General features: G+C 34.9%; 1 protein-coding gene across 1 annotated transcript in view; it reads right to left on the reverse strand.

Annotated features, from left to right (window-relative positions):
* Positions 1-679: 679 nt before the first annotated feature.
* Positions 680-22,308, reverse strand: part of LOC121431636 (rap guanine nucleotide exchange factor 2-like) — a 137,690-nt gene continuing 116,061 nt past the window's right edge. The window contains 12 exon segments of the mRNA XM_041629234.1: positions 680-937; positions 2,977-3,021; positions 5,490-5,576; positions 9,217-9,339; positions 11,761-11,913; positions 13,640-13,835; positions 13,837-13,997; positions 15,929-16,198; positions 18,902-19,010; positions 20,262-20,408; positions 21,095-21,241; positions 22,018-22,229. Coding sequence (XP_041485168.1) covers positions 912-937; positions 2,977-3,021; positions 5,490-5,576; positions 9,217-9,339; positions 11,761-11,913; positions 13,640-13,835; positions 13,837-13,997; positions 15,929-16,198; positions 18,902-19,010; positions 20,262-20,408; positions 21,095-21,241; positions 22,018-22,229 — 1,676 coding nt within the window. The 3' untranslated portion in view covers positions 680-911.

Below are 22,308 nucleotides of genomic sequence, written 5' to 3' on the forward strand. Positions count from 1 at the left end.
GTAAAAAAAAAGAATCAATCACTGTCAATTCTATTCGAAATTCTGGCTCATTTAAATCAAAGTACAACCCAGCCCCCCAAAAAAAAAATCCTGGAGTAGCTAAATAAACTCATCTAAACTGCTATGGGCTGATCTAGTTCCTTCAGAACTACAATCTAGGCCTCATTCTCACAAAACTTATTATTTTCTATCATATTAAATGATAAAAAGATGAACTTGCAGTTTGCTAATCAAATGGCAGGATATCAGTAACTTCTAAGCTGCCATTAAAAAGAAGTTTTATGAAACATGGCCAAACATGCATGTTAAACAACTTGACGCCAAAAAGACACAGACAAGATTGCTACAGACTTTTGCACAAGTTCCATCCAGCTTAGGACTGCAGAAGACACCCTTTAACAAGGATGCCCTTTTACAGGAGTTTGCATAAACACTTAGGATGGGGGTGTCCACTTGGTAGACAAAACTATGCAGAATGGAGCATGGAGTTCAGCAGGGATCTCATTTGGCCACTGTCTTATTCACAGAAGTATCCAATCCTGTGGTATCTTCTACCAAAGCTCATGAAGAGTTCAATGGATTCATGACATCATAATGTCCGTTCAAATAAAAATGAGCATGAAAATAAATATAGCCGGTTGAAGATGGATCCTCTTTAATTCTCTCTTAGTATCTCTCCTCGGTCATCACCAATATTATGCTCGATGGCCAGCTCCAAAGTCCTACATCATTGACAAAGTCCTTGCACATAGATTGGATTTACAACTACAAGTTTTGTGCTTCCTCTGTGTAATATACAGTACAAAGTAAAAGGTCTATTGATACATCTGGAACAGGACGAACTGCACGGAGGTCATAAGGTCATCTACCAATGATTGTGGTGCCAACATGAAATGGACTCTACGGATGACTCATACAACAGACACTTGCTCATTATCTGTTGACAAGAAGTAAAGAAAAAAAAGAGAAGATGTTAAATAATGGCAATGTCTCTCAATCGCGTTCACTGGGGACTTGATAGCAAGTCAAGCAGTCGACATCAGAATCATCATATCAACATGCAAAAGGTTTTCAGGGGGCTGTTTCACAAAGATTTCAGAGTGACTAGATCAACACATCCCCTCATTGGTCAGATCATGCTCAAGGGATGCGCTCTAATGCATACCAATCTTTGAGACTACATATTACATATCATAATATATTGCATTTGTGAGGTGCCAATTATCTAGTTGCCTAGTAGCTCCAGCTGCTAAAGGCGCTCAGTGCATTCAAGGAATTAATCCTGCCGGGTACCCATTCACCTCACCCGGGTCGAGTGCAGCACAATGTGGGAACATTTCTTGCTGTAGGAAAACATGCCATGGCTGGGATTCGAACCCACGTCCCTCAGATTGAAAGACGAGATTAGTAACCACTAGACCACGACACCCATCATTGGCACTTAAGCATGAATTTTTATTCAGACTTAACTCTTTGTGAAACACCCCCAGAAAGGTTAAAAATTTCCCTAAAGGACTATGCAGCGGATTGCCACAATGTCTTCAAGGCAGAAACTCAATAGGTAGTTTTCGCATTTACTACAGGGGAAACTCTCTACAACGCATCGATTCCTTTGAAAATGTAATTAAAATCACAATGGAAAACTGAAAGGCTCTTGGTGGACTGGGACAGCAGATCATCCGAAGATTTGCACCGAACGAACAATTGCAAATATGTCGTTGTCCAGAGTTGAGAGATTCTGATGCTGACTGGTCAACCAACTTTTGACAAAAGCCCCTCAGCTCTCCATTGTGATTGGAATTGCGATTGTATTTTCAAAGGAATCGATGCATTGTGGAGAGTTTCCCTGTAGTAAATGCGAAAAGTCACAGGGACATTTCATTGCAAGTCTATGAGGTTCAATGGCTTCAAAACATCTTACAACATAACTCACAAAAGGGCACAGAAAAAGGGCGAAACAAGCCCTAAAGGATAATTTTACAGAAAATCCAGCACCATCAAGGGCGGTCATTGATTAAACACTTTTTTAAACTAATTTCGTAATAAATTTTATGTGAATTCATCGACTTTCATCTCATTTACTTATATCAGAAATAGAAATTGTTTCTCTAAGCATGGCAAAGAATCCCATATTCACTTTCAAAATTGCCAACATCTCTTACAACCATGTCCTACTAACATATTTTCTAATTAAAGTAGTTCCTACTATTCTATAAAAAAAATTGAGGTTCTTAAAAAAATATATCATAAAACAGAGAATTGTGCATGACAAAACATATATTCATATATCAGAGGTAGATTTGTAAAGCTATTTGATGTGCCAAATACTTATTTCACGTGAAACTAAATAATACTGACACCAAGTGTAAAAAAAGACATAAGTACGATAAGAAAGTAAATCACTAAAAATGAAATTAATATAAAGAAGACTAGCACTCAGTATGCAATAAATTGCCCAAACAACACTGTCAAACTATGCCAAATTTGGTTAAACATCAGACAATTCCCAAACTTCAAAATTGCAATAAATTTTCCATCAAAAAGGACCCCAATTCAATGTGACATTTAGGCTCCCACTGCAAACCATGCAAGGGTACAGTAAACAAACACTGAATTATAATCTTCTTATCCCCATGGGCTTAATACACTGGTTATTCAGGTCCAGTAGCTGATGGGTTTAGTGGGCAACTTCTGATCCCTCTTTCATTGGTAATAAATCATATTGCTGCTTCACACGGACAATTTGAAAATACCCCGTTTTTCTTGACACTTTGATGTAAAATGAAAATCATGGTAAAAAAGTGATTTCTTTTGGTCAAATTGGGTGAGATATGCATCATTATGTAAAATGACAGGGAAAATTGAAATATGAAAGGAATTTCTTTAATAACACGAACTCAATGAGCCCCCTTTACTAATTGAAAGAGAAAAATAAGGGAACAGATAAAAAGGGATGTCCCCTATTTCCAAACGTACCTGAATCGTAGAAATCACATGATTCACTACTACGTGGCAAGTCCCCTATAAGAATGTGAAAGGTTTGAACAATCAGCATCAGGCAAGGCAAACAGGCAAACAACAAATGGAAAAAAAATTGAAATGAGTGAGGAATAGTACATCAGTGAGCACTCAAGGAGGCGGAGAATGAGGCATCGTGAAATGTAAATGAATTGATAATAATGGTAATTAATGGCATCTTTTAAGAGTATGTCCAAGAAATGTAATATTATCTAGTCTCCTCTCCATATTGGCTACCGATTTCGGTGCTAAGAGGAAGAAAAAGATTTTCTGTCTTAACATCTTGGCGGAGAGCAGCAAGGGTGAATTAATGTCTTGCCATTTAGCCATTAGAATAAAAGGGTGCATAGAAAGGAGTCAAACTTAAAAACTTTAAAAAATAATGCTTACAGAGCATTTTTTCATGTATTTTGTTAGTTGTTCATGACAGAAAGCACCAATATATTCATTAAAAAAAAACCCCATTGAAATTCTTGTTCTAGTAAACTAATGCTAGAATGGAACATCGACAACGAATAGTTAAAATCATTTACATTCCATATGCCTCATCTCCGTTAGATGTAAGTGTTGCATATTCAAAATACCATGCTTTGCACGACAAATTCAAAACGCAAGGCTCCTTGCAATACAACACCAAACTACAACGCCCCCTGGGTGTCTATATAAACAGACATGGGTTATTGACAAAATGATGCAAAACCCACAACACTGTTCCACATACACAAAACAAAGTAGTTGCTGTATCCACACAACGTAAACCTGTACATTGCTTCTTTTTTTCCAATTTCTCAAAACTTCTTAGATTTATATTTTTCACCTGTTGTCTCTTAAATCCAGAGTTAAATGATCCATGCTTTGGCTAGAATAAAACACATTGCACATGGATTAGGATTTCAGTGACCATTCTTCAACACCGTTTAAGGGTAATGGAGGATGATTTTGAATACAGATCCCCCAAATCTTGAAGCATAATTTCCAACATTCACATTTCCATTCCATTAGAAATCTTGAGGCAGTCCAAACCATGTTACATCCAGTGATAACAGTTTGCATACCGTACAAAGATTTCATTCATACATTCATATTTGACACATAATTTATCTTGTAGTGTTATCGATACACATTAGGAATGTTCAACCATGCCCAATAATGAATCTGTGTTTTGCAACTGTGAATTAAAAATTTAATCCTGTGGGTTTAAAGGTATTCATTTTGGAAAATTACATAATCCAATTTCATTCAGTTTATTTTTTTCTATGACAAAATTACATGTATACATATTCACAAAGGAAAAGTACAGAACTTCTATCATATTCAATTTCAGGAGGGGGAGGGGTGGCTACATTATACAAGCTCTGCTTTTCAGTTGGCCCCCCTCCCTTTCAATTTATATTTTGTTTAGATTATTGTCTATTGTAATATTATATATATACTTCAAAATGTGATTATGTTAATATGTCAAACTGTACAATAATTATAAATATGACAAATTGTAAGTGGAAAAAAAAACTGAATTGAATTGAAGTCTAGAGCATGATTTGTGATCCAATCTCCATCATAAATGTATTCTCACAATATGCTAGTGGAAATCAGGAGTTTCATATTCAAATTTAACCGTAGAGAGAATGTTCTAATGTGCATGTTCTTCCTCAAGTGAACTTTCCTGCACAGGGGGGGGGGGGGGGAGGGGGATACCTATAAACTCCAAGCAATTTTTTAAAGACAATTTTACACACTTCATATCTGGACCCTATTTCATAAAACTTGTTATATACTTCTCAGAATATTATGGCAAACCTGCTCTCAGCCAATCAAATGGCAGTATTTCAGTAGCTTATAACAGTGGCTTCTAATTTTATTATCACTAGGAGTTTTATGATAAAGGGCCCTAATCCACTTTTTATATTGCCATTTCGGTATGGATATATGTTTTATTTACATTTAATGCACTACTGATGTTTCCCATTGAATTTTGAAATACATAGAAGGGTTGCATAATACACTCAGAGGCACCACCATGAGCAATCTTGGTTATAACTATACAATGAAGCATTTCATTGTAAGCCTTGAAATCAGATATTTTTTTTATAAACAGCAATATACAAATGCTAATTATCATCTTCATTGTTATTACCACTATCATAAAATCATTAAGAAAAAACTGTGACAGGGAAGGTGCTTCAGGGGCTACACCCCCCCCCCTTTGATTTTTTTTTTAACAAGAAAAAAAAAGAAGAGCATTAAAGAACGTTGAAGGTCGTGCAACTATTTATTATTCCTGTATAATTCATTTGAGAGATAGAGAGAAAACAAATTCATCTTACCCTAACCCCTATTAAAATAACCTGGACCCCCCAAAAAAGGATATGGATATCCTGCTTCCATTTGCTTTTGTATAGTTCTAACCAAGATGCGGCAAGCAGAACCATCACGTTATAAAAACCATGACGCTTTTATGCGTGGATACTTACGTGCCCTGGCAGCTGCGATCTCATAATCGGGTGGTTTGCGTTCCTGCATCTCCTGAGGGGGCGGAGAGTAGAGCTTGGGAGGAGGGACTACACAGAGAAAATGAATATTCATGGAGTCATTTACCAATCAGAGGTGGGCGTGAATATTCATGGGAGGAAAAGTGAGATCACATACATATTTTACTTTTTGATGGAATGCAACTGAAATGATAAATAACAGTGGCAAATCTATTACATATCACCAATTATATTAATTAACAGGTATACCGTTTTACACTTCAATCATTTTTACAATTTTGAAAATGTTACATTGAAATATGCTTTAACCTTTTTTAAGTCCAATGATTTTCACAAAATGTCAAAATCAATAAAAAATGAACCAAGAAACAAACAAACCAAACCAAAAAAAAATCAGGAAAAATTTGAAATAATATAAAAGAAGAAAATGACAACACAAAAGTGAAATAAATGGCTAGGGATATTGAGCAATGAGGGTTTTTTTAATGAATCATGTAGGATCAGCAAAGGTGGTAGGTAGCAAAGGGATATATGAAACATGCACATGACTTGTTAAGAGGTTGGGTGACTTCATTTCATTCCTCTATGAAGCAAAATTGCAGTGAAATACATTATTTTATCATTTATCATACTGTGTATTGAGTCTAAGATTATAGTATATAAGAGTTTTGCATCTTTTCTGAATAAAAAAATGACATATTCAAATTATTGACAAAGTGACCCAGTATTCAATTTTCTGCTTTAAAAATGTACAAAAAGTGTTTGACTCACAGAGTTAGGTGTATTTCATTTCATTTCCATCTAGGTTTCATTTCTACAAATCCATACAACAAAACAAAACTTAGATATTATAACATAACTTTACCAATATTTTCATGGAGGTCAAGAGATATAATTGCTCAAGGCAAATTAATTACAAAATATCAAATACAGTATCAAACAGGTATATTTCTCATACATATTTTTCCTACATATCTATTTTTACTCAACTCAAGGAAAAAGTGAATCATGATACAGATGGATTCTGAAGACAAATATCATTAATATGAAATACTATGATATGGACATTTAGGTATCTTTATGACTTTTATTTTCTGTAAAACATGACCCTACTCAGAAAAATGAATCACTGTCAATTGAAATCTAGAGAGTAGTCTTTAAATTCGCAAGCCTAAGACCATAAGTCTAACAAATTTTTGATATATGAGAGGAATGCATGTTTTTATTTTAGAGACAAAATTGGGGAAGGAAAGGGAATGATGGATATATGACATGCAATTAAACATGCAGGGTATGAATATATTAGCATGCAATATGTCTAATTTTCTAGCTTTATAGCCGCTTCATCCAATCCCTGTCGGTCTAATCTCTGATTCTCTATGACCCCTACGGCAGGACCCATCTGGTCTACCTTTGGTCTATTTCTCATTTGGTCCAATGATCCACTAGTGCTAATAGACTTTATAACATCATAATCTCATAGCGCCCTCCCTCAGAGGATATAGAAATACATGTAAATGGAGTTGTCAGAGATGCGCCAACTGCAGATCACCATTGCATGCAAGGCAATGGCTTCAGCCTCTAAAATGGCAGCGCAATGACATCAATGCATAAGATCTAACGCCATGTTATGTTTTGAGCAAAGGTTCCAATTTCCTCTTGGTCTATTATTTTTTCAAATTCTGCCTAATGAGTCAGATTAAAAGGAGTAGTAACAAAAGTCTGTATATAAAGAAAAATTGGCATAGCCTCAATGAAAATCAGAAAAAATGGAAGATGAGTTGCAAGGCAACTTGATCAATCAATCAAACAAGCCTTATTCAGATATGTGACAAAGCTAAGCAACGTTGTTTAAAACTGCTGTTCAGATATAATTTGCATAATTACTCAATTAAGCAAATGAGCATGCATTATATACCTCAAGTCTTTAAAAAATACAGATTCTAGAGTTGTGCAGAAAAACTGATGAAGATTTTGGCCAAGGATTGGACCAAATAGGCATTAGACAAACTGGAAAAAGACCAAATGAGAATTCACCTTTTCAAGACCATGTTAGTTCTTAAGATACAGCTTTTTTATATTTTTCCCTAATAGCCTAAATACCTTTACGATGCTAGTAAATTGCTTCACTTTCTTAAATAAATTTTACATACATATTATTGAAGAAACATTTATCTGTTGAACTTAAGGAAGATGACTGATTATTAACTTCTGGTACAGTATAAAATACACATGTACTGGATTTATTTCAGATTATTATTCTTGCTAAAATCTTCCAATACAAGAGTAAATAAATTTTTACAGGGTATGTGAATGATTACAAAATTCTGCTGACATGCCTTAATTTCTCCTAAATCGAAATAAAACCACTCAAAACTTTCATCTTACATAGAGATACAGAAACTCTTACTCATTAACCTGTGATGTGCATGATAAGTTGATTACACCGCATACCATGAGGTGGTCAAGTTTCGGTGCCACCAAGATAAAATAATCTCAAAAACTTTGCTTCAAAATAACAAATTGACCATCAAAACATTCTAATCTCACAATTATTTTCCAGGTTTAAATGATATTGGCATGATAACTAAGGTATCCTTTGTGTAAATAGATATATCCGATATTTGAGTGCAAATTGCAAACCAAATTAATTCAGCACAATTTGTTTTTCTTTGATGATACTGAACAATAAAGCCGGTGCATTGTTTACGGATTAAATGATTACAAAGAGAAGATATATATATATATACGCTGTCAACAAGGGCGCATAGCATATTAACGATAACCAACATCCCAAACAGGTTTAGTATATATTAGCAGCTACATGTTAGTGTGTTAATCACTATTCTTCACATAAACACCTTTAGAAGTTGTGCAATTCAGGTTTCGATGTTGAACTCTCTCATTTTATTATCTAAACTGCTCGATAAGCCTGATTATTTCTATAAAAAAGTCCTTGCAGCACAATATTTTGGCTACAACTGTGGATGTTATTGAGGAAAATTGATTATCAAAGTTTAACAGAGATGTGCGACTCAAGGAGGGGGGGGGGATAAATGCTCAAACTTGAATGGCACAACTTCTTTTCTTTTAAATGTATATGGTGATGACTATACTAATTACCGCACAAAGCTATTCATATAGAAATATTGTTTTAGAGTGAAGTGTATATGTGCTCTACAATTCAGTGTTAAAACACAAAACAGTGCACATGTTCCGACATGTTAGCAACCTCTTATCTGTTATTCATTTTTGCTTAAGCTTGATTAATTCAAAGAAATAATGTTTGTTACCATTCATATTCCGACAGTTTATAACCTAAGGTAAAATAAATCAGTTGAGAAACTACTTTAAGGCATAAATGTAGAACAATGTCAAGATTTCTGGTAAAATGTAAAAAAAAAAAAAAGAAATGTCTATCACTTTTTGTACATGTCAAATGAAAATCAAGAAGAAATAACATCTTTCCAAATAATGAATACACCAAGTCTTTTTTAACTGTCAAGTTTCTTAAAACCAAACCAAAACTTACTATGTTTTGAAATGTTCACGGTTAATGCGATCAAAGCTGGATTTCATTATCTGAACAGAATAGCAGGTAAGAGGTTGCTACATACACGTCACACATGTTGCATAACTCGTGTATTATTTGTGTGTAAACTTGGAATGAAACACCAGGGTGAATTAGAGAGGGGAGGGGGGCATGTACCTTTATTAGGAGATATACTCTTTCTGACTGTGTGGTAGTCAGGTGGGGGGCGGGGCCTTGGGTAGGATCCGTATCCCATCTGACCGACGGGTAAGGCCTGCGCTTTGTTGTACGTATGCATTCCTGCCGACCACGATAGCACAAATCATAATATTTTTTGTTTCCCCGTGCCGAAACACAAAAAATCATGGTTACAAATCTTCTCCTAATAATCAGGATAGGACAATTCGTTATATAGATCCAACAAAAACTTCAAGATTTTTGCTTCCCTTGCCAAAACATAATAAAAATCATAATCATAAATCATTCACAGCAGTCAGGATAGAATGAATTATAATATTGATTTTATTTTAAAAATCCTAGAATTTCCCTTTTCATTTCAAAACATAAGTCTAATCGAGAAAGTTACTAGCAAAAACACATTCACCGAAAAAATTACAAAATCATATTTGAATTCCTATTTTACAATTACTTTGGATCACAAATTGTATAAATGATCTATCAAAAACAAACAAGACTTTTGTTTCCCCTAGCAAAAAAATGAAATTATTATCAATAAGGAATTTTCTTTTATTATTTGAATTACTAATACCTATTAAATCCAGAGAACAATATGTCCGGTCAACTGAATATATTACTCTCTGTTTTAACAGGTAATAGCGAGTCAAACCATTGTGACTGGTAGTGTAACTAGTCATTTCTTTTTCCTACTTCAAAACATAATCTAAAATGTTTTGTCAACAATTCATAGAGATGTTATTCCTACCTACTTAAACGTACCTAAAAATAATTTTCAAAAAACCCAACAAAACTACTGTAAAGAATGATAAATATCTTTATTCCTAACAAAAAGTCATTTTTTCCTATCATTCCATAACATAATCCAATATTCAAAGGAAGCTTACTACTCACTTCCCTCAACATCTTTCCAAGAAATTGTGACTTATATAATATGGTGCTTGTTCATTACACAGGTATATATGTCATTGTTTATTATTTGAAGACATGTTTTGTACAATTGTGGTCAGAATGATATACATGAGTGTGCAATGTAAGTGTCCCATTTGCAATGAATGCCCATTTATTTGAAAAAAGTAATCAGTAGAAGTTCTGTGCGGGTATACATGTGAATGAATAAACCCCTTCGCTTTATTGTAATATACTTGTAGAAATAAAGGCCATGTCTATACAGAGTGCAATAGATTAAAATCAATTCTAAGCACGGAAAGCCGATCGGGTCATAATTGTTCATCTAGAATTCACATGACCAAGAAAAAAAAGCCCTTGAAAGATAATGATTACAGCCCCTATAAATTCCAATGGAAATTTATAGATTCTTGATATAAACAATTAAATGGACTCAAGCTAAAGTCTCATTATCATCTATAAGTGATGTTAAGAATGAATGACTTTTTACTTGTGATTTAATGAAAATTACTAATAATTCCTGTGCTCCTAAATGATTTTTAAAATAATATCAATTATATATACTTGACTATAGCCTTAATCGATAACGTTGTACCATTACAAGATTAAATCTTATTTTTTATATCATTGTTTTCTAATCTGTAATCTGAAATGTTAACATAACTGTGTATTAATCTTATATTGGATGTATCAATGAATATGTCAAAACGACAGATGATATAACAGATTTTAGAAGTACAGTTTATGTTGACTGATTATTTTACAACATGCATGAAATGGTTCAAACTAAAAAAAAAAAAATTATGCTTGCTCCAAAAATTATACACATGTAATACCCCAGAGCTAAAATATATTAAAAAAATGTTTCTATCAAATCATATTCATTAAATAATAATTATTAAAACTAGTTTATTTTAGATGACTGTAGGTAACATGCATGGGAGGGTGCAGGCAACTTAAATGAAAAGAAACATTAAAATCATCATTTTAAATGTTTTTGAAATAATATATTTACAAACAAATATCTAAGTCAAAAGAAATCATTTTTAAGACATATAAAGATAATCATGAATGCGATAATGAGCTTTTGCACTTTGCCAAAAATACAGTGATTCATGTTTTAGTTGGGAAGAAAATTAGAAAATAAAGCACGGCAATAATTTTGAAATCAACTCAAGCCTTTAATAAGGGCAGTGGTAACATTTAGCCAGAACTAACTCACATCTTATCCTAGTGATTAAAAACTTTGCAATGAGCAAAATCACCAATACACATCTATGATGATCTCTGACAATGATTGATGTATCAGTATATTCAGATTAATATGTGCATTTTCACGGCAAATTGAAAGTGATATTTGGTGAGATGACATGGACACACCCATCTTTGGGTTTTTATTCAAATCTTTATTCTTCAGAAGACAGCACTTCGAGATCCTTTCAAATTTGTTGTCTTCGTTCAAGTAATCCTTCTTTTATTTCACTTTGCAAAAGGCCTAAAACAAGACAATTGCTTATATGTTCTAATGTAGAGAACATATAATGTCACATCATTCCCGTATTATGGAAATTAAACACAAAATAAGACAAACAACGTGCATAAAAAGCCATCTCTTACCATCTCGGACGAATCGGTTATCACGCGTAGGTGGTGACGACGAACCGAAAGAGGAGTTGCTCTGCGTATCGTAAGAAAGCCCGCCCCCCGAGTCGGAGCTGTCGTAAGCACCTATACCCCCGCCAATGAAGGCAGAGGCGGGTGGACCAGATGCTTTATGAATAGGAATCAAACATATCTCATTTTAATAATTATTACTTAAACATATCAAATTAAGAAATAAATAAACAAATATATCAATACTCTACATTATCATTTAAAATAATCTGCATTTGCTTATCATTTTGCAATCCTGCACTCTTGCTCCAAAATGTTAAAAAGTGCAAATTCAAAAATGATTTTACTGTGTCACAGCTTTGCAAAGATTCCAATCTCCAACATTAAACAACAACAGTTAAAAAGGAATGTTGTTATCTACACTAATATTAGGTAGTATATAGGTATCTCTTCCTTTTTTATTCGGGGGGGGGGATGAAAAACATGAATAAAAAAAAAATCCTCTTGGATGTAAATAATTTCTAATAATTGTTTTGTAAGTTAAGATAAAAAAAAAAGTTACCCAGTGGAGACAAAAATATGTCTCAACTGTGTGATAAAAATGCAGTACATTAAAGGCACTGTCAGTGGTTTCTAACACACATATATATTTTTTTTTTACTTACCTTCTAATTATAATATGAATCAGTGGATATATAAAATGGATAGAGAACCCTATAGTATACACCTTGAAATATATATATTGTTGGCTTCCTGCAAAAAGGATGTTACTGATGACAGTATACAGATCTTATTGCCTTCTTGCAGTCAGCCAATAATGAATGATACAAGCCCAATGGACATGCTTTAACTTTGATGTGTTCCCACTGCCATGGTGTTTTATGCTGCATCGTGAGTTAAGTCAGAGGATGTAGCCGCCTCACAAAGGCCCATTCAGGCATGACGAAAATGGACGATTGTCTACGCAATGCCAACGTTTTCAACTGTGTGAAGTAAAGCCAATCACATGATGAATTATTTTCATATGAACTGTGTTCTGCTTGCAAGATACAGAATACCATGCATTTCTACTATACTTTTAATGGCAATTTTTCATAACTGCAGAAGTTTCTGGCATACCTGAACAGGCCTTATCATGCATAGGCTAACACACACAGCACAACCAAGGTCTATGTGTGTATGCAGCAATTTAAAGTATAAATACTGCAAACACACATACACAACACTGAAATCAGAGCAGTGGGAATACACCCTTTTTAATATAATTAACCCTCTACCAGTTTTCATGCAGATGATGATTGTGAGAGAAAGAAGATGACAGTGTGTATTAGCTATTACATTCTCCTACCCCTTATTACAGGCTTGGGGAGCATACTGCGCCTTGAGGAACACTCGGCACCTCCTGAAACGTTCCATATATGCAATTTCTACAACCACACTTCCACATAGAATGCATGAATGAATCAGTGCATGGTAATTATGGAGGGCTAGACAGAGAGACACTTGACACTTTCATAGCCAAGTCAACAAGCATTTCAATGTGATGATGCATCAATTAAGTATCACTTAAATGCTTAACTCAAGAAATGGTATTTATTGGTTTTCAATTATTTTACTTGAATTGATTATAGTTTCAGTCATGAAAGAGTCAGGAAGTGAAAAAGATATAAAAGAGATTACAATGGAGAATGGAGGTGGTTAGAGCGATAGAATCTATCTGGAATACCTTTCCAATCTTAGACCTACATTTCTTTAAAGAAATGAGCAGAGTTAAGGCCCCCAAAGACAAAGCTAAAGGTACAAGCAATAATATAATTCTGTTGCAGATGAAGGGGTAGGGGGAGATATCATTCTTATTGAGGGATTGACTAAAAATATTCACCAACGGTATGTCTCCTACGAGGATCGTGTTGTTCGACCCGACCACTTTGAGATCCTGCTTCGCTTCCTCCGTATCCGCTATCGCTCCTCTGAGGGCTCAGCGGCCGCCTCTGTCTCGGCTCTAACGATCCCGTCGACATGTTGTTCATCTTGTTGACGATACCAAGCTTCCGAAATCTCTTCTGCGACTTTGCCCCCCGGCGAGGTCGGCGGGGAGCTCATCATTGAGGCCTTGGAGGAGTCGATGGATGCGGAATCGTCGCTCTTCGATGATCGATCCATGCGCAAGGTCTTTATGTGTTTGTCTCCCTCTTCCGATAACGAGAGCAGTTTCTTGAGATTTTTTGGAGACGTTGCACCTACGGTGTGGTAATAGTTTGATGTGCAATGTTTCAGGGGGTGATCAGGGGGTTGCCAATTTGAAGAGGGGATGGGAGGAAACAGGATTTATAATGAGAATATAATTACCTCCAAACTACATGAGCAAGTAATCAATATACACTTGCCCATGTGACCTTTGTAACTAACCTGACCTATCTTGGGACATGTTGCTTACAATTTAAACAGAATGAACCAATTCAAATTGTCAAGCCATCTGCAATGGTTGGCGTTTAATTGGTAAAAGAGAAGCATTAAGCATTGTGACTTCATCTCTTGTCAATCACATGAAAATCATCCCAAGATAAAAAAAAAATCAAACTAAAAACTAAACACTATGACCTGCCCAAAACATATATTTCAACATAACTTCCTCTAACCGTCATGCTTTAAAAACATAACTAAAACTAAATACCACATTATCCCATAAGTATGTATTCAACCCTCAAGTCTTCAGCTAAATCATTATATTTTTGTTTCTTAATCATGGTAAAATGTGCATGAATCGATTTGAATTAAGCATGTGAAAACCATCCAACAAAATCAAGCCACTGTGAGCACTGCATTTGAGAGAGAAATCATAAGGTGAAAAATAATCCACAAAGAAAATAAACCATGCTGAATATTAGACAAGACAGAGAGATAAATTTTGAATGAAGAAACATCGTAGCTGACATGAAAGAAAGGAACATGCATGAAATATTTATGTAGAAAGATTAAGTTTTTTTTTTACATGATATAAACACTGAGAAGGTGGAATACATAAATTATGGGGATATATATACAAAACAAACATTGAAAGGGATTGGTTATAGGGGTCCACGATATTTCCCATTAAGTCATTGGTTATCTAGATTTTTAGTGTTAAAGAGCTAGTAGATGTAGTGTACCAATATATTATTATGAATATCAAAATGAGTGTATATATTTTTAAAAAGAAATTTTAATGAGATGTTTTTGTATATTCAAGTATTATGATACCCTCTGTATAGTTTATACTGTAAAAGTTAATGACTTGAAATACAGGTTTTTATTCATTTGCTAGTTTATAATTAAAATAAGCAACAAGATGAATATCGAAATAAAGAACAACCCAAGATTTTTTTGTGTGCATGTAATGCACGTGTTTATTAAAAAATACCTCATATCTCACAAATAGTGAGTACTGGTTGTCGAAAAAAGGACATGAAGAATCAAATTAAATTTGTGAAGAAATGTCCTGTCGACTCAAAAATACCTTGAACACACTTCAAAATGTAATTAATCTCCTCTTTGGAAACCAGACAAAATTGAAACTAGACTGTTTTTTTTGTACAGAATGGGAATAAAACATTTCTGGTGTGTTGTTTATTGTAGACCAATGACCTTTATTGCTTATTAAAACAGCTTTATCTTTGTTTAAAGAGCAGAGGATATATATCACCATTATAAAATGTATTTCACCTTCTTGTTGTCTATACATGTAGTTATAAGAGCAAAAATGAGGAATTCTTGAATTTTTTTATAATTTTGTATGACTTGGTCATTCAATGATTCCATTTTTTTTTCTTTGCAAGAATATGTGAGTTAAAAATCGAAAATTTTAGAAATAATTGGTTAAGCAATCCTGTGCTTTATCCTTGGCACTTCTTGTTAAAAGATTTTTTTTTATAGCAACCTTACGTTGGTTTGTAATTTGCATTAACATTGCCTGATTGATTTCTAACATTACAGCATATATTCTGAAAAGAGCAAAAATATTTCTATCTGACAAATGATTCTTTTAATCTTTTAAAGAAAGTCATTTGCTTTTGACTGAACTTTATTTTCATAAAATAAAACCTTGAAAAATCATGTTAAATAGCAACATGATGGAAAGAAAGGAACCAAGAAAAGCAGAGAGATTATCAAAGGGAACACCATCCATACTAACCAAAAGAAGTCTTGGGCGCGTCCTTATAGATTATCTGTTTTAGCTTCTCCTCCCTCGGGTCGCGCCCGTGCGTCGGTGAGGACGACTTGTTGGGGTGGGGCTGACGGCCGGAGGGGGCCGTCTGGGGAGGGGGCATGAGGGAGGAGGAGGAGGAGGTGATGGAGGCGGTATCGCTGGGATCCAGCGAAGATTGAGAGACATTGGAAGCGGAGTTGTGATGGGTTCGGCGAGGGAGGGTGGAGTAGCCGCTGCTGTTACCACTGCTTCCGCCTGAGAAGATATGGGGGGAGGGAGGGGGGCAAGAGGGAGACAGGGTGAGCTCAGGACCGTTAACTGACTTATCACTTAAAATACTTTATCTTTGACAGTAATTCATATCATAATGCCTTTAATCAAACTTTTCTAGATCTTCATAAATTTAATTTGCCTTTTGGTTAACAAAAAAAAGGAAATTATTTGAATTATCTGAGGCAGAAGTTAGTATTAAAAGACAAAAAGGACAACAGATTTAATCTTTTAATAAGTGAAATCTGGTTAATGTTTGTAAAACGGAATTATGAAACAATTTCAACACAGCACAATAAATCAAAATATTTATTTCAGAGAGAGAAGACGAAATGTTTGATCTACAAAGAGTTTGAATGACCTTTTTAGGGATAGGGGACTGAATTGGTGATGAACTAAAATTACCTAGTATATGATTAAACACAAGAATGTCTGAGATATCTGACGGCCCCCATCCAAACAGAAGCCCAATCGATCCTATACATATATATTTTTTTCCCCTGGTCAAATCTTAGTATTTATTATTTAATAACGATTTTGTTATTTTTCAGAAGAAAGATGCTGATTTTTTTTTTATTTGATTTGATTTTGTGTGCAAGCAGATGTTCATTTCTATACCAACTTCATATAGCGCCTTACCTCATTGTCTATCATTTGCTATCATAATGCTATCATTTTCTCATCCGACTTCCTCTCTCTCAGTCCATCTCTTCTTAATGTGTCTTTATTTTGCAATGTCATATTTTCCTTCCCTCACAAATTCACAGCTCCCCCTCATCTCTTTCGTCTACTTCTCTCCTTATTCTTCTCATTCCCTTCCTCCTCCTCTTCTTCTTTTCCTTCCCCTTCTCCTCCTCCTCTTCTTCCCCCTCTTCTTCCTCCTCTTCTTCTTTTTCTTCTTCTTTTCAAGTACTACTACTTAAACCTCCTGTTTCAATATTTTACTATTCCAATTTACATCTTTTTATTTCTTATTCCTCGTCCTCTCACATAATTCCCTTCCCCCCTCTCTCTTTACCTGCCAGCTTATTCCTTGGTTCTATCTACATGTACTTTATCTACATTATGTGCAGAATCTAATGCATTTTTCCCTCTTAATCTTAGATACCTTTGGCGCAGCTCGGAAGAAAAGATAATAACAATAGAAGGAAAGGATAAAAGAAAAGAGGGGGGCAAGCTCAACATGAACATTACAAGAAAAGGGCCCAGATTCAAACTAAAGTAAACTAGTGATAAAATGATCTCTTCAAATCAAAATAAGCAGGTACAATGTCACAATGCACAAATCACTAGACATGCACAGCATAATGTAGTAAGTTGCCATGAAAGTTGGTCAAGAAATGAACATATAAAGGAACACAAAAATATATATCAAATCAATACTGGGACTTGTCGGACACGACAATTTAAAAATCTGTGGGGAACTTGTACTTGAACAGAACGTTGACAATTGATTAGAAGTAAAGAGATTAAAGACTTCCAGAACAGACGAGTTGAGTGAAAGGTACTGGGGAAAGAGTTTCATATCAGTTGACTTAAAAAAAGGAAGTTTGACTGAAGAATAAACAACATTCATTGAAATTATTCCAAGAAAATTAGCTGAAAATGGAGAAATGCATTAAAATGTTACTCTTGTAGAAAGTTAATGATCATGATGTTAACAATGTGAACGAAACATGAAATAAGTCAAACAAAGAAAAGCAGCCGAATACTCATCATGCTTTCAAATTAATGATTGAAAACTCAATTTTGTCAAATGAAAACAGTGGGCAAAAATCTTCTTCTTTTTTTAGAAATAAAAATGCATCTATGCATATAATTTCTATGCAGTTCATCCTTTCTATCACACACAAACATATTGGTATAGGATTCCTTGCATTTTTGCTTTATCTTCTTTTGGAGTTGTCAAGATCTAGATCAAATAATTTGCTGCAATCAAATTCTGTTACAATAATCCATTCACATTTACAAATTTTCATTAATCACACCAAAATATTTTATAGAAATGGGTTACTTTAATATTCCACAACAAACCATAGCAAACAGAAAAAAAATCTCTGTAGTTAATGAGGTGTCCAACTAAAAGTTAACTTCTGTGATATAAATTTACACCGAAACTTTACTATCCTTAAATTAATATTTGAGAGTACAAGTCTAATTCATGCCTCAATTTTTAATCCTGACTGTCTGCAAACTTTGTACTTTAGGATTTAACATGCAGAGATTGTATATAATTCAATTATAATAATAATAATATAAAAATACTATAATATTACAATAATGATAATAAAACAGTGGGTCAATAAAGAGTGCTCATATTTATCAGAGTTCACCTGACAATAAGTTGGCTTTAATGAAAGCAGATGAATTTGAGGAAAAATAAACATTGGTGAAGGTTTGATAAAAATCATTAAAAGAGTAAAAACTGTTATGAATTTCAAGTTTTGATTTGGGAAATCTCATGTGAGATGCTGGCTGGATAAATTCCTGTTAATTAATGAATCATGATGACTGACGTACATTAGCCTCATCACAGCTCTTTTTTTCAATTTTTATTTAAATAACCTTAAAGATAATTAAAGACATTTGATTTAAGAAAATGCCCCACACAGGGTACATATTCAAAATGTAATTCATCATAATGGAGACATGAAGAAGATAATGTTGAAGATAGAACACTTTGCCTACCTGAGCTTGCTACTGGTTCACACCTGAGTGACATCTCTCTGAGTTTATCTTCATCTTGCATCACAGTCAGATTGGCCATGTACATCTTTACTCTACGGCACATCTGAGCCTGCATGAAAAACATCAACAGACTAACATGAGAAAATGTTCTTTTGAATAATCATGAAATTTTATCCGTTTTTGGAAAGAGTTCACCTGCATGGTGGCCGATACAATGTTCATATCGAATGGAATCTCTGTATGAATAGAGAATGCCTTGTCGTGCAGCATCACCAACTACGCCATCTTACAGCACTGACAGTTTTAATATTCACCTTTCAAAAAGAATTTTCTGAGGAAGGAGGGAGATCTTTCTTGATTAAACACAAACCAATGAAAGAAATCAATATTCAGTGCTTCAGTTGAAAATCAGTCGATTTTCAGAAAGTCTTCCTCACAATCAGGGAGACTTGGCAGTCCTGCGTCTACGTCAATTCAGAAGGTCCGGGACTCATTACATGTCCAGTTGATATGCTAGAAACTCTTGCTGGAATGTCAACTACCATGACAACAGTGACTAGAAATTTGACGTGTCCAAAGGACACAGATGTCCCGCTTTACGTGATCAGAAATTGAACTTAGCCTGTATTTTGGTGTCACACACCAGAATTTTTAAAAATCCATTTCAATATTTTTCGAGTTATTGCGCAGAAACCAAATGGGGGGGGGGGATTGACGGACAGGGGCAACGCTTAATGCCCCCTCCGGACTTCGTCTGAAAAGTTTCTTCTATAATTGTTTATACCACCTTGGTGTTATACCAGTAGAAAGCTGTCCTGCCAACTTCCTATGGGAGTTACATGTACCATAACAGGAACATAGAAAGAAATAAATCCACATGATCACAAAGGCCCATGTTCTGAAGTCAGGTTTAACTTAGACCACAGTCTAACTCTGTATTCAAATTATGGGAAGCCAAAAGTTCAGAAATTCTGTTTATATTGTATATTTCTTATGTTTATTTTGTTTCCTTTTGCTTTCATAATGAAGGAAAATACTTCAGTTATCATTCCCAGACAATTATGAACAATTTGGGTGTCATATGAGTTAATAACTTGAAATTGTACTGAGAGGGATTTGTGCTCCAATTGGCTTTCCATAGTTAAACAACAACTTTAAACCAGGGTTTAATTCAAACCCGAGCTCAGAATACGGGCCAAAGGGTCTAGACAAGAGGAGAGTTTCATGAAAATGTTTATCAGTCATTGTCATCATCAGATGTTATAAGCTACTGAAAATCCTTGCATTTGATTGGCTGAAAGCAAAATAAATCAGTAAAAATCACTGATAAAACTCTTTCATGAAAGACCCCCATGATTACCTCCTCCCACATCTTCTTGGGGTTGAGAAGCCCTGAGTTGCGTCGGTTCTGGTTCCGTTTCCTTGGTAACGTCGCCGTTCCCGAGACGACGCTGAAGCTGTAGGAGTTGCCTTGGGGCTGGACGGGGGTCAGCAGATGCTTGGGATCCTGCACAGGGATGATTAATTATTTGAACTTTTGTATTAGTTTTTTTTTTCTTCTTCAAATTGGCAATATCAATATTTTTCCACCACTGCTACGGTTTCTTACTCATGTATATGTAAGACATAAATGGTGACACAACATTTGCTCCAGTCTTAATATTAAGACTGGAGGTTAGGTTAGGATTGTAGTAAAGTTTTTAAATCAGAATAATGTAAAGATAAGAATTAGGGTTTATTTAGTTTGGAGTTACGATTTTATGTTTGGCTTGACGTGCATATTTTCCATAGAGCAATTGTGTGCCAAATTTGTGTTGGAAAACAATGAGACTTTCACCTCCTTTCCCCTGTCTTTTGTATAACAATTTTCACTCCCCCCCCCTCATCTCTGCTCTCATATAATATACTCCAACTAAGAACTATACTAAAATTTCAATACAGCACTATTGCTTGCGATTATGAATTGCTACAAACATTGTCCAATATGCATGTTTTATAAAAGTCTCTTGGAAAAAAAAACAACCATCTTAAGCAATCACTTAATGCATTTTTAATCATTCTCTTTTCACTTCTTAATCTTTCTCTTTTCACTTCTTTCTTTCTCTCTCTCTTTCCATGTCCTTGAATATTTTGCATTTCTAGATCCCCTCTGTCTCTTCTCCGCCCATACTTCTATTTCTTTCTTATACTCACATATTGTGCATTGCCCATGCTGTGGAAATATCGGACTTCCTTCGCGACCATCCTCAGCTTCTCAAAGTTGATGAGGCCCTCTACGTACGAGTCATTGCCAAGATGGATGAACGTCAGATCCTTCTTCACGATCGGGAAAAACGGCATCTGTCAAGAAAATAAAAGTGGGATGTTCTCTTAAGACGAAGGACCCGATTCGGGGTATCATAACATTTTAGAGATAAATACCAGTTGTGATAATGATCTAAAAATGAGTTCGAACAGAATCCAATAAAATGACCACCCAAGTGTTTGTATGTATAAATAACAATATATGTGCCGAATCACTCTGGAAAAAAGGTGTCATTGCCAAAAAATGACCAAAATAAGCACAGATTTCCATAGAATGTTTGGTATTTTTCCCAACAATATTTATACACTGTCCCACATATGCCTTTTTGGGTAGGTGATCATCAGATAAGATTTCATCACTTCACAAAAATAAGTTTATTACAATTTATAAGACCTAGATTTATGATAATATTGTGCCAATAAACCTTGATTTTGAAGACTTTGTTATGAAATAATTGTAAGCTGCAACTACTTTCTTTTGTTTATTAATATTTCATGATCTTATTTATCATTCATTTATCCACACTGTGCTGCACACGACCCAGGTGAGGTGAATGGGTACCCGGCAGGATTAATTCCTTGCATGCAGTGAGCGCTGGTGATGGTAGCTCGAGCTAAAGCCGGGGTAATAATCGCAGCGCTTTGTATCCTCTGGCAAAAAGCGCTTTATAAATCCGGCTATTATTATTATTATGATCTGGATGCTTTTACTTCTGTTATATACACATACCTATATTTTTAGTTTGATTATTGGATAAAGTGATGATTAAATACAAATAAAAAAAAAACATTCTTGTGAATAATTCACTCACCAATGGTGGCTGGACATTCTCTGCATTGATGAGGTTACGATACTTGGACATGTTCCTCGAGGGATCGAGCAAGGCCTGGAGATCTTCAAACATCTTGATGTACTTGCTGGGGACCTTGTCCCATGCCAGGCGCAGTCTGGAGACCGACCCGTGACCCAGCCCGCTGATGACGGCAAACAGGGAGTTGAAGTTGTGGCAGTCCTTGAAGTGCCCTGCAAGAGAGAGAAATCATCAGAATGAAACAAGTCACTTTGGTGCACCTCTGTAAACTTTCTTGATTCAAGTTTTTCT

This window comes from Lytechinus variegatus, chromosome 18 (genome assembly GCF_018143015.1).
Source record: "Lytechinus variegatus isolate NC3 chromosome 18, Lvar_3.0, whole genome shotgun sequence".
NCBI classification, from domain to species: domain Eukaryota; kingdom Metazoa; phylum Echinodermata; class Echinoidea; order Temnopleuroida; family Toxopneustidae; genus Lytechinus; species Lytechinus variegatus.